This window comes from Coenobita brevimanus, chromosome 56 (assembly GCF_032717465.1).
Source record: "Coenobita brevimanus isolate Jiangsu-jjx chromosome 56, ASM3271746v2, whole genome shotgun sequence".
NCBI lineage: Eukaryota > Metazoa > Arthropoda > Malacostraca > Decapoda > Coenobitidae > Coenobita > Coenobita brevimanus.
Genome location: NC_137009.1, coordinates 36197817 through 36210949, shown reverse-complemented (window position 1 = coordinate 36210949; position 13133 = coordinate 36197817). Strand labels below are relative to the sequence as shown.

At 39.2% G+C, this 13133-nt stretch overlaps 1 protein-coding gene across 1 annotated transcript in view; it reads left to right on the top strand.

The window, feature by feature from the left end:
* The window catches only part of LOC145401701 (unconventional myosin-Ia-like), an 87107-nt gene that overhangs the window by 61655 nt on the left and 12319 nt on the right, over positions 1-13133 (top strand). Inside the window, exons 21-23 of the mRNA XM_080273883.1 lie at positions 1708-1779; positions 5212-5298; positions 11064-11195. Coding sequence (XP_080130009.1) covers positions 1708-1779; positions 5212-5298; positions 11064-11195 — 291 coding nt within the window. The remainder of the gene's footprint in view (positions 1-1707; positions 1780-5211; positions 5299-11063; positions 11196-13133) is intronic.

Below are 13133 nucleotides of genomic sequence, written 5' to 3'. Positions count from 1 at the left end.
CACCATAGACAATCCCTCAACATAACCTCAACAAAAGATCTCGGGGAGCGACAGGTTGAAGTGGACAGTATCTTGCAGTCCGGATGAAATTGGGGATGCAACAAAACATACCTAGCTTGATAAATTATGACTCAATTGGATGATGATTTAGTGCATGATTTGTTATTGTTATTTTTCTACATTTGCATATACTTTTTTCCTTTGCATGTTAAACTATTGCATGATTCAACTGCATGAGAATTTATAGTGCATGATCTGTTATTGCATGACATTGTTATTTTGTGATATTTTTGTTGTATGTTTTTGTTATTTTCCGATATCTTTGTTCTGCATCAGTGCCCTTCTACCTGTTCTTGTCTTGTTCTCTCTTCTTCTTCTCAGTCTAGTGTCCTTTTGCTGTTATTTTAGTGTTCTTGTCCTTGTTCTACCTTCTCGTTCTGTCAATGTTCTTGTCACCATCCTTTCTTCCTCTCTGTTCATCACATCCTCCTTGTCTCTGCGTCCAGCGTCCTTACTTCCACCGTCCTTGTTTTGTTATAACTCTATCTGTCTATCTATCTATCTATTACCAGACGCCTTAATCCCGTAAGAGGTGGCCACAAACAAATCGCCTCCATGTAGCCCTGGCCCCCGCCATCTCACTGCTCCCAGCTCACACCCACCTTTCTCATCTACCTCTCCACTCCATCCCTTCATCTCATCCTTGGCTCATTTTGTATAATTAGTCCATTCTTTCCTTTTTTTGTTATTATTTCTGTTCTTCACAATTATTACTGATCTGCTTTCTTACTCTCCTTGCTTGTTTGCTTTTTTTTTTCTTATTTGTTTATCACCTGATGGAACTAGGTCACTCAAACAACTGAAATGCTATGTTATGGCTGCTTAATTCACTGACCTGTAGTTATGAGGCGGGCATGAGTCTCCTTGGTTACTAGTCAAATCCACCCTCCAATCTGACTACACCTGGCCATCACCTGAGCTGGGTGTTAGGGATCTTTGTCAGGTGAACACAGACTATAACTTTGTTCATGTTCTCCCTGTTCTCTGTTCTCCCTGTGCGTGTTCTCCCTTTGTTCTCCCTGTGACTGATCTCCCTTTGTTCTTCCTTAGTTCTCCCTGTGCATGTTCTCCCCTTGTTCTCCCTGTGTATGTTCTCCCTTTGTTCTTCCTTAGTTCTCCCTGTGCATGTTCTCCCTTTGTTTATCCTGTGCATGTTCTCCCTTTGTTCTCCCTTCGTTCTCCCTGTGCATGTTCTCCCTTTGTTCTCCCTGTGCGTGTTCTCCCTTTGTTCTCCCTGTGCATTGTTCTCCCTGTGCATTGTTCTCCCTTTGTTCTCCCTGTGCATGTTCTCCCTGTGCTTGTTCTCCCTTTGTTCTTGTTCTACCTCTGTTCTCCCTGTGCGTGTTCTCTCTTTGTTCTCCCTGTGCATGTTCTCCCTTTGTTCTTCCTTAGTTCTCCCTCTCTTCTCCCTTGGTTCTTTTGCCCTCCCTCTGTTCTCCCTTTATTCTCCCTTGCTTTTTGTTCTCCCTCAGTTCTCCCTTTGTTCTCACTCTGTTCTGCCTTTTTGTTCTCCCTTTTTGTTCTGTTTTGCTTTCCCTATGCAAGTTCATCCATTTTTTCTCTTTGCTTTCTTTCCTTTGTTCTCCCTCAATTCTCCCTGTGTTCTCCCTTTGTTCTCACCGTGCCTGTTCTCAATCTCGTGTTCAGTTAAGGAAGAGTGACCCAGAGGCGGCCAAGCAGCGAAAACTGACTCTCAAGGGATGGAACTTTTTTCTGGTGGTGAGAGTGCAATTGTAGGACTGTGGCCGACTTTGGTTTTGAGTATATTTAGAAACATACTTTGATTTTGACTTTGATTTTGAATATACTTAGAGGCGTATTTTATTTTGATTTTGAATATGCTTAGAGGCGTATTTTATTTTGATTCTGAATATGCTTAGAGAGGTATTTTATTTTGAATTTGAATATGCTTTGAAACTTATTTTGATTTTGAACATATTTAGAAACGCGTTTTGATTCTGACTTTGATTTCGACTTTGATTTTGAACACTTAGAAACATTTTTTTGATTTTGGCTGTGATTCTGAATATACTTAGAGGCGTATTTTATTTTGGCTTTGAATATGCTTTGGAATTTATTTTGATTTTGAACATATTTAGAAACTTTTTTTAAATCTGACTTTGATTTACAACACTTAGAAAATTATTTTGATTTTGACTTTGATTTTTAATACACTTCGAGGCGTATTTTATTTTGACTTTGAATTTACTTAGAGGCGTATTTTGATTTTGAACATATTTAGAAACTTATTTTGATTTTGAATTTGACTTAAAACCCCTAGAAACTTACTTTGATTTTGACGATACTTAGAGACGTATTTTATTTCGACTTTGAATATACTTAGAGAGGTATTTTATTTTGACTTTGAAACTTATTTTGATTTTGAACATATTTAGAAGCGTTTTTATTATTTTGACTTTGATTTTGAATATACTCTGAGGAGTATTTTATTTTGATTTTGAATATGCTTAGACAGGTATTTTATTTTGATTCTGAATATACTTTGAAACTTATTTTGATTTTGAACATATCTAGAAACTTATTTTGAGTCTGACTTTGATTTTGACTTTGATTTTGAACACTTAGAAACATTTTTTTGATTTTGGCTTTGATTTAGAATATACTTTGAAACTTATTTTGACACTGAACATATTTAGGAAGTTAATTTGATTTTGACTTTTTGCTTTAGAACACTTGGAAACTTATTTTGATTTTGACTTTGATTTTGAATATACTTAGAAGCGTATTTTATTTTGACTGAATATACTTTGAAACTTATTTTGATTATGGTTTTGATTTTGAATATACTTATAAATTTATTATGAAATTTACCTTGATTTTGACTTAGAATACTTAGAAACTTCTTTGAATTTTATTTTGACTTTGATTCTGAAGATACTTAGACACTTATTTTGATTCTGAATATACTTAGAAATTAACTTCGATTTTGATTTTGAACATACTTAGAAACTTCTTTGATTTTGATTTTGAACACACTTAAGTACTGATTCTGATTATTACTTTGATTTGGATTCTGGCTTTGACTTAGAACACTTAGAAACTTATTATAATTTTGAATATAAAGATACTTAGAAACTTATTTTGATTTAGACTTTGAACATACTTAGACACTTATTTTGATTTTGAATATTCTTAGACACTTACTTTGATTTTGAATATACTTTGAAATTTCTTTGATTTTGACTTTGATCTTGAATATACTTTGGAATTTTTATTTTGATTTAGAACAGATAATGATTTTGATTCTGACTTTGATTTTTAACTGTTACTTTGATTTAGAATACTTAGAAACTTATTTTGAGTTACTTTGAATATAACCGACTTTCATGGAGAACACACTTAGATTCTGACTTTGATTTAGAGGATTTTGACAGACTTTGATGCAGGTGACACTTAGAATTTACTTTGATTTTGAATTATTTTGAATTAGAACGCACTCACACATTACTTTGATTCTTTGATTTAGAATTAGACACATTTACACAATAACTTACTTTGAATCTGACTTTGATTCTGAACACCTCCACATTAATTTACTTTGATTTTGACTTTGAATTAGAACACCTACAAATTTACTTTGAATCTGACCTTGAATTAGAACACACACATTAATTTACTTTGATGTAGAATTAGAACACATTTATTTACTTTGATTTTGACTTTGATATAGAACACCTCCACATTAATTTACTTTGAATCTGACTTTGAATTAGAACACACATTAATTTACTTTGATTTTGAACACCACATTAATTTGCTTTGAATCTGACTTTGAAATAGAGCACACACTAATTTACTTTGATTTTGACTTTGATATAGAACACATAAACATTAATATACTTTGAATCTGACTTTGATTTAGAACACATACACATTAATTTTCTTTGATTTTGCCTTTGAATTTGAACACCTCCACCTTAATTTGCTTTGATTTAGAACACCAACATTAATTTACTTTGATTCTGACTTTGATTTAGAACACATACACATTAATTTACTTTGATTTTGACTTTGAACATATTCCCACGTATTCTCAGCTCAGGTAGGCTTTGTTGCGCCTTTTCCTTAATGATTTATTTTGTAAAGCACTCTTAACACACTTTTCGATGCGATTTATTCTTTTAATTTTCAGCTTTTAGATCTGGTTTATATAGAAACATTGAAATATTCACTAATCCCCCCTCTCTCTCTCTCTCTCTCTCTCTCCACACTAATTTATATATACACTAATTTATATAAAGTAATCTATATATATACACTAATTTATATATACACTAATTTATATATACTAATTTATATATACACTAATTTATATATACACTAATTTATATATACACTAATTTATATATACACTAATTTATATATACACTAATTTATGTATTACTTTGAGAGATTAACAACACCTGCTTTGAATTAGACACTGATTTATATTTCCTTTGAATTACTTTGAAATTACTTTGATTTAGGAGGGCTTGTGTATAGCTGTATTTTTTGTATCTATTTAACTGTATGAGTGTATGATGTGCCTGTGTACGTTTTTGTTGTCTCTAGGTACACACACATACGTACACAGACACATAGACAGACCAACGCACGCACACACACACACACACATATTCATAGACAGACAGACAGACACACACACACACACACATATACATAGACAGACAGACAGACAGACAGACAGACAGACAGACAGACACACACACACACACACACACACACACACATAGACAGACAGATAGATAGATAGATAGAGAGAGAGAGAGAGAGAGAGAGAGAGAGAGAGAGAGAGAGAGAGAGAGAGTCCTTGCTGATCAGGTATTACAATGTACTCCCGATATATGTACAGGTATTACAATGTACTCCCAATAAAAGTACAAATATTACAATGTACTCCCGATAAAAGTACAAATATTACAATGTACTCCCGATTATAGTACAGGTATTACAATGTACTCCCGATAAAAGTACAGATAATAGTGTACTCCCGATAAATGTACAGATATTACAATGTACTCCCGATAATAGTACAGATAGTAGTGTACTCCCGATCAATGTACATCTATTAGTGTACTCCCGATCAATGTACAGATATTACAATGTACTAAATGTGCTATGGTATTACAGGCACGAGAGGAGTACAGACAGCTGAAGTACAGACGAAGGATGGAGTGGGCAGCTGGTGTGATCCAATTGTGCTATATCAACTATCAGGTAAATACTTGTACTACCTTATACTTATGTTGATACTTATACTTACTTATACTTATACTTACTTATACTGATACTTATATTTATACTGATACTTATACTTACTTATACTGATACATACTTACTTATACTGGTACTTATATTGATACTTATACTTACTTATACTGATACTTATACTTACTTATATTGATACTTATACTTAAATTGATACTTATACTTACTTATACTGATACTTATACTTACTTATACTGATACTTATACCGATACATACACTGATACTTATACTTATAATGATGCTTATACTTATAGTGATGCTTATCCTTACTTATACTTAGACTGATACTTATACTTACTTATACTGATACTTATACTTAATATCACGTACTTATACTGATACTTATACTTGATATCAGGTGAATACTTATACTACTTATACTTATATTTAACCTATACTAATACTTATATTTATCAGTTCCGCTGTATAAGGTATCAGTTGAATACTAACACGTGGCCACTCATACCAACTTATACTCTTGGTCACTTATACTCACTTATATCTACTTATATTCACTTTTAAACTTCCTGATACTCCCACTTATACTCAGTCACTCGTGTTTAAAATTACGTTTACTTACACTCACTTATACTAATTTCCAGCCACTTATATTTATCGTAAAGAAGGAAGGAAGGAGGAAGAGGTGGAAGGATGGAAGGATGGATGGATGGATGGATGGATGGAAGGAAGGAAGGAAGGAAGGAAGGATGGATGGATGGATGGAAGGAAGGATGGATGGAAGGAAGGAAGGAAAGAAGGAAGGATGGCTGGATGGAAAGATGGACGGATGGATGGATGGATGGAAGGAAGGAAGGAAGGAGGGAGGGAGGAAGGAAGGGAGGAAGGAAGGAAGGAAGGAAGGAAGGAAGGATGGATGGATGGAAGGAAGGAAGGAAAGATGGAGGGATGGAGGGAAGGAAGGAAGGATGGTAGGAAGGATGGATGGATGGATGGATGGAAAAAAGGAAGGAAGGAAAAAGTGAAGGAAGGAAGGAAGGATGGAGGGAAGGATGGATGGATGGATGGATGGAAGGAACGAAGGGAGGAAGGAAGGAACGAAGGAAAGAAGGAAGGAAGGAAGGATGGATGGCTGGATGGAAGGAAGGAAGGGTGGATGGATGGATGGATGGATGGAAGGAAGGAAAGATGGATGGATGGAAGGAAGGAAGGATGGATGGATGGATGGAAGGAAGGATGGATGGATGGATGGATGGAAGGAAGGAAGGAAGGAAGGAAGGATGGAAGGAACGAAGGAACGAAGGAAAGAAGGATGGATGGATGGGATGGATGGACGAATCGAAGGAAGGAAGGAAGGATGGGTGGATGGATGGATGGATGGAGGGAAGGGAAGAAGGAGGGAAGGAAGGATGAAAGGCAGGAAGGAAGGAAGGAACGAAGGAAGGAAGGATAGAAGGAAGGAAGGAAGGAAGGAAGGAAAGAAGGATGGAAGGAAAGAAGGAAGGAAGGATGGAAGGAAGGAAGGAAGGAAAGAAGGATGGAAGGAAAGAAGGAAGGAAGGATAGAAGGAAGGAAGGAAGGAAGGAAGGATAGAAGGAAGGAAGGATGGAAGGAAGGATAGAAGGAAGGAAGGATGGAAGGAAGGAAGGATAGAAGGAAGGAATGATGGGAGGGAGGGAGGGAGGGAGGGAAGGAAGGATAGAAGGAAGGAAGGAAGGAAGGAAGGATAGAAGGAAGGAAGGAAGGAAGGAAGGAAGGATGGAAGGAAGGAAGGATGAAAAGAAAAAAGAAATGAGAGAGAGAGAGAGAGAGAGAGAGAGAGAGAGAGAGAGAGAGAGAGAGAGAGAGAGGCGAAACCATCCGGGCCTTCGCGAAATTAAAAAAAAGGTGACATTCGTGAAAATCAGTGTGGTGATGTACAGTCGGCGTCAAAAGTTAGTGAAAATCAGTGACGAGAAGAACAGTCGGCATCAAAAGTGTGAAAATCAGTGTTTTTTAATGCAAGAAAGAAGGAACCAAAGGCCAGGAGCCCACAAACCGTTCCCTCCAAGAAAAAAACAAAAACAATACAAAAGAGCGCCAAAGTCAAGATCCGTTCCTTTCGAGATGCCTGGACACACTGCATCTGAAAGACTGGAGATCATAGGAAGTAGGAAATACAGACAGAGGGAGACAGTTCCAGAGTTGACCTGTTGCATAAATGGAGGACTGGGAGTAATGGTTAACTCTTGCATTAGAGAGTTGGACAGAAAAGGGATGAGAGTTCGTCGTAGTGGTGGAGGGGTACAAGCAGACAGTTCAGAGGAGCAGTGACCATTGAAGTAGCGATAGAAAAGAGATAAAAATGCAACAGTGCGGCAAAGAGACAAGGGTTGAAGGGAGCCAGTAAGAGAAGGAGAGCTGATGAGATGAAAAGCCTTTGACTCCACCCTATTGAGAAAAGCTGTATGTGGAGAGCCTCCCCACACATGAGAGTTGTACTCTAAAACAGGGGCGAATAAAACCCGGGTATAAAGTCAACAACTGTGCAGTGGTAAAGAAGATATGGAGTCGGCTTAGCACACCCAATCTCTTGGAAGCAGCTTTTACAAGAGATGCAATATGATCTTTCCAAGATAAGTCCCGAGTGCATAAAACCCCAAGCATATTCAAGGATGATGCAGGATTAAGCTGGATATTATTAAACATTAGCGGGTACTCCTGTGGAAGATTTTGACGGGTTGATATGTATAAGAACTGAGTTTTTGATGCATTAAAAACAAGATTATTTTTACCCCAGTCAGAGATACGAGCCAAGTCAGACATTAGGTGTGCCATAGCCTCATCCCTTGTTTGTTGAAGTAACTGCTGAGATGGAGTTGCGGGAACCAAATGGAAAGGTGAAGGATGGAATGATCAGCGTTCGATTGGATAGGGTTAGATGTACAGCTTAGAAGGTCATTGATGATTAATAGGAAGAGAGTTGGTGATAGGACAGAGCCCTGAGGAACACCACTGTTGATAGATCTAGGAGAAGAATGATGGCGAACGACCAGAAAGGAAGCTATAGATGAAGGCACAGATAGAAGGATAGAAACCGTAAGAGGGCAGTTTGGAAATTAAAGACTTATGCCAGACTCGATCGAAAGCCTTTGAGATGTCAAGTGCAATGGCAAAGCTTTCGCCAAAGTCCCGAAAGGAGGATGACCAGGAGTCTGAAAGGTAGGTGAGAAGATCGCCAGTGGAGCGTCCCTGACGGAACCCATACTGACGATCAGAAAGAAGGTTGTGATAGGAAAGATGCTTTAAAATTTTTCTGTTAAGAATTGACTCGAAAACTTCTGAGACACAGGATGCCAAAGCAACCGGATGACAGCCAGAGGGCTGGGAACGACCACCCCTCCCTGAGTGTGAAAAAGCTTTGGGAGATAGTAAAATACCATATGTGCGTGAAAATCCTTAAGAGGGAATGACTGACTGGGCCGCTTGGGAAAATTCCATGTAAAGCAATGGGTTTGATATGGTTAAAATTTCTCTCTCTCTCTCTCTCTCTCTCTCTCTCTCTCTCTCTCTCTCTCTCTCTCAACGTTTTATTATACCTTTCTCAACATTTTATTATACCTCTCTCTCTCTCTCTCTCTCTCTCTCTCTCTCTCCCTGTGTATGTGTGTGTGTGTGTGTGTGTGTGTGTGTATGTGTGTGTCTCCCTCTCTCTCTCCCTCTCCCTGTGTGTGTGTGTGTGTCTCTCTCTCTCTCCCTGTGTGTGTGTGTGTGTGTGTCTCCCTCTCTCTCCCTCTCCCTGTGTGTCTCTCTCTCTTTCTCTCTCTCTCTCTCTCTCTCTCTCTCTTAATAATAATCTTTCTTAGTGATCAGTTTAAGCCTGACCGATACGTTCCGAAAAACGCTTAGTGACAAAACCGCGTTCATAAATTTTCGACTCCTGTGAACGTTATCAATTGGGAATACTGATAACGTTAATCTTACATAATTGAAAAAAAAAAACAAAGGTAAAAAAAAAAAAACTGCTCTTATCCAATGTCATTTTCTTATATAAGTTCATAATGTGACTACATCTCGTTCTTTTTCACTACATTACGTTCACTCCCACTCGTCGCAGGCTTTTCGTCCATTCCCGAATTATTTCACGTAGCTCAGTGGTTTAATAAGATACTGCTACGTCTCCATATCATTCCCATTGCACTTCTTCATGACTAGCACTGAAAACTGTGAGATGACATTACTATCTACTTATATATAGCCAGACGCCATAATCCGGCAAGGGGTGGCCGTTTAAGTTGGTTGTGTTACGGGAAGGGGCACTAACCCTCCACCAACCCACCTGTTGACACGTAAGGAACACGTATGGGTTGGTTATATGGATACCACCCAGCTTTGTAAATGGTTTCCTGGCTTACAGCAAACTATTAGGTTTGCCACTCAATGTAAAGCCACCTGAAAAGGAAAGAAGAGTAATAAAAAGTGACAGGAAAGATGGGAGAAATAGGAAGAGAGGAGGACAGACACAGAAAAAGAATGATAAAGGTGAAGGAAGAAGTAGGCAGCACTACATCAAGTGAGTGGATGATGAGAAATAGGAATTGAGGAGGGCTGACAGAAAAAGAATGATAAAGGTGAGGGAAGAAGTAGGCAGCACTACATCAAGTGAGTGGATGATGGTGAGAAATAGGAAGAGAGGAGGGCTGACAGAAAAAGAATGATAAAGGTGAAGGAAGAAGTAGGCAGCACTACATCAAGTGAGTGGATGATAATGAGAAATAGGAAATGAGGAGGGCAGACACAGAAAAAGAATGATAAAGGTGGAGGAAGAAGTAGGCAGCACTACATCAAGTAAGTGAATGATGGTGAGAAATGAGAATAGAGGAGAGCACAGAAAAAGAATGATAAAGGTGAAGGAAGAAGTAGGCAGCACTACATCAAGTGAGTGGATGATAGTTGCCACCACCTATCTAACTGAACCGATAAGAGTTTGGGCGTAAAATTGTCATCTCTCTATCTTGAATGTTGACAACTATAGATTAACGCTAGAATATGATGCTAGTCACGAAGAAGTGCACTTATACAGGCACTAGGGTAGGTGAACGAACTAAACGAGAGAGAGAGAGAGAGAGAGAGAGAGAGAGAGAGAGAGAGAGAGAGAGAGAGAGAGAATGTATAAATTTGATCCCTGCATTCCAGTGACGTGTTTTTGTTGTTGTTGCATTACACTAGTCTATTTATTCGAGCAGACCCGTCGACCACAGGCAAGCAGCTACTTTTGTGAGCCGGAAGGGGTTGAGTTTGCACATTTGAAGTAGGTTAAGGTGCTCTCTCTCTCTCTCTCTCTCTCTCTCTCTCTCTCTCTCTCTCTCTCTCTCACTTGTCTGAACAATGTCTCTTATCACTGACGTAAATTACCTTCACACACACACACACACACACACACACACACACACACACACACACACACACACACACACCTGCCCTTTCTCTCAGTGTAATTGCTTCGTACCCTACTCCCCCCCCCGTCCCTCTCTCTCTCTCTGTATGTATGTATGAATCTCTATCTATCTATCTATCTATCTGTCCGTCTGTCTGTCTAATTATCTAATATATCTATCTGTCTGTCTGTCTGTCTAGGAATCTATCTACCTATTTATCTATCTGTCTTATATTTATCTATCTACCTATGTAACTATCCATCCATCCATCCATGAATATCTGTCTATCCATCTATTTGTCTATCTATCTATCTATCTAATCCTTGTATCTATTTCAGCGGTGGCGGTACCTGTGTCGAGTGATAGATGAAATGCCAAGTGACTCGCCGATAGACAGTTCCTGGCCCATCCCACCTACGTCTCTCTCTCAGGCAGCCTCACTACTACGGCACATGCATCACAAATGGAGGGTGAGCCGTGTGTGTGTGTGTGTGTGTGTGTGTGTGTTTCTCTGTCGACACCAAACTACACGCACATTACACACAACACTTTTCTAAATTAAGAATAAAATGGCATCTCATCACCCAGCCTCGGAGTCTCCGAGGGGGGGAGGGACCATAAAAGCCCCCACCATCCGCCCCTCTCCCGGTGACGACCAAGAGAGCTGCCTGGAACCACTGTCTGACTCACTTCTCGTTCATTTTTGCAACATTCATGGCCTTTCCTCTAATTTTCTCTGCTAAGCACCACCTCTCCTCTAAACCTCACCTTACCTTCCTCACTGAGACTCACCTGTCTGAGGCGACTGATAGCAAACCCTTCTCTGTATCCTCCTACTTTCTCTATACTCACTTCAAAGCCAAGGGTGGCTGTTGTGTATATGTATGCAACGATTTCTCTTGCTCTCGTGTTCCTGAACTTGATTCTTTCGAATTTTCTACTCTCTGGCTTTGGCTTTTCTGTCATTCTCTGACTAAATATATCTCTGTTGTGTACTTATCCCCTAATAATTCTACTGATTATGAAAATTTCTTCAAACATCTTACTTCTAAGATGGAATGCATCCTATCAATTTCTCCTTTCTCTAAAATCTCCATTCTAGGAGATTTCAATGATCACCATCACCTTTGGCTCTCCTCTCCTTTCACTGATCCACCTGGTGAACAAGCCTACATCTTTTCTATCCTTAATGACCTAGTGCAGCTTGTACAGCACCCTACCTGTATCCTTGATCGCCTTGGAGAGAGCTTCAACATACTTGACCTCCTCCTTACAACTAATCCTTCTGCTTACACTGTTAATATTTCCTCTCCGTTGGGCTCCTCCAATCACAACCTTATCACCTTAACCTGTCCTATTGCTCTGGTACGGCCTGTGGACCCTCCAAAGAAACGTCAGTTGTGGCACTTTGAAGCTGTGGATTGGAAGGCCGTCAGGCAGTACTTCTTTGATTTTCCCTGGAATGATTATTGCTTCCATGGCCGGGAGCCATCTGAGTGTGCCTTGCGCATTACGGAGGTTATTCTCTCGGGCATGGAAGCATACATTCCCTTCTCATATCCTTTGACTAATGCAAGAAAACCTTGGTGTAATCTTGCTTGTTCTAATGCTGTCCGCAAGAAGGAGAGGGCCTATAAAAGAAAGGTACCAGAGCCAACCCATCCCTGAATCACACCTTGTTTATGTTGCTGCCCGGAATCGTGCTAAGTCTGTTCTTTGCTCTGCTAAATATACTTTCATCCGTACTAAGTGCTCTCAACTCTCCCACTCGAATTCTTCCCATTCCTTCTGGCACCTTGCCAAAAACCTTTCTAACAACTTTACCTCATCCTCCTTCCCTCCTCTTTTCCACTCTGGTGGCTCTGTAGCTATTTCTTCTAACGATAAAGCATATCTTCATTCAGTCTTTCTCCTCCAATTCCACCTAACACAATTACGGTGCGATTCCTCCATCACTTTCCCCCTCTAACTTTTCATGGCTGACATTAAAAATTTCTTCAAGTGATATATTTTCTGCCATCACTGGCCTCAGTACTAGCAAGACATATACGGACCTGATGGAGTCCCTCCTGTTGTCCTCGAGAACTGTGCTTCTGTGCTTACGCCCAACCTAAGTAAACTCTTTCGCCTTCGTCTTTCAACTTGTACCTTTCCTTCTTGCTGGAAGTTTGCTCTCATTCAGCCTGTCCCAAAGAAGGGTGACCATTCCCAACCCTCTGACTATTGCCCAATTGCTTTAATATCCTGTATTTAACTTTTTTTTTTTAATATATTCTTCAAAAAATAATTTTAAAGCATCTTTCCTATCACAACCTTCTTTCTGATCGTCAGTATGGGTTCCGTCAGGGACGCTCCACAGGCGATCTTCTCACCTGCCTTTCAGACTCCTGGTCATCCTCCTTTCGGGA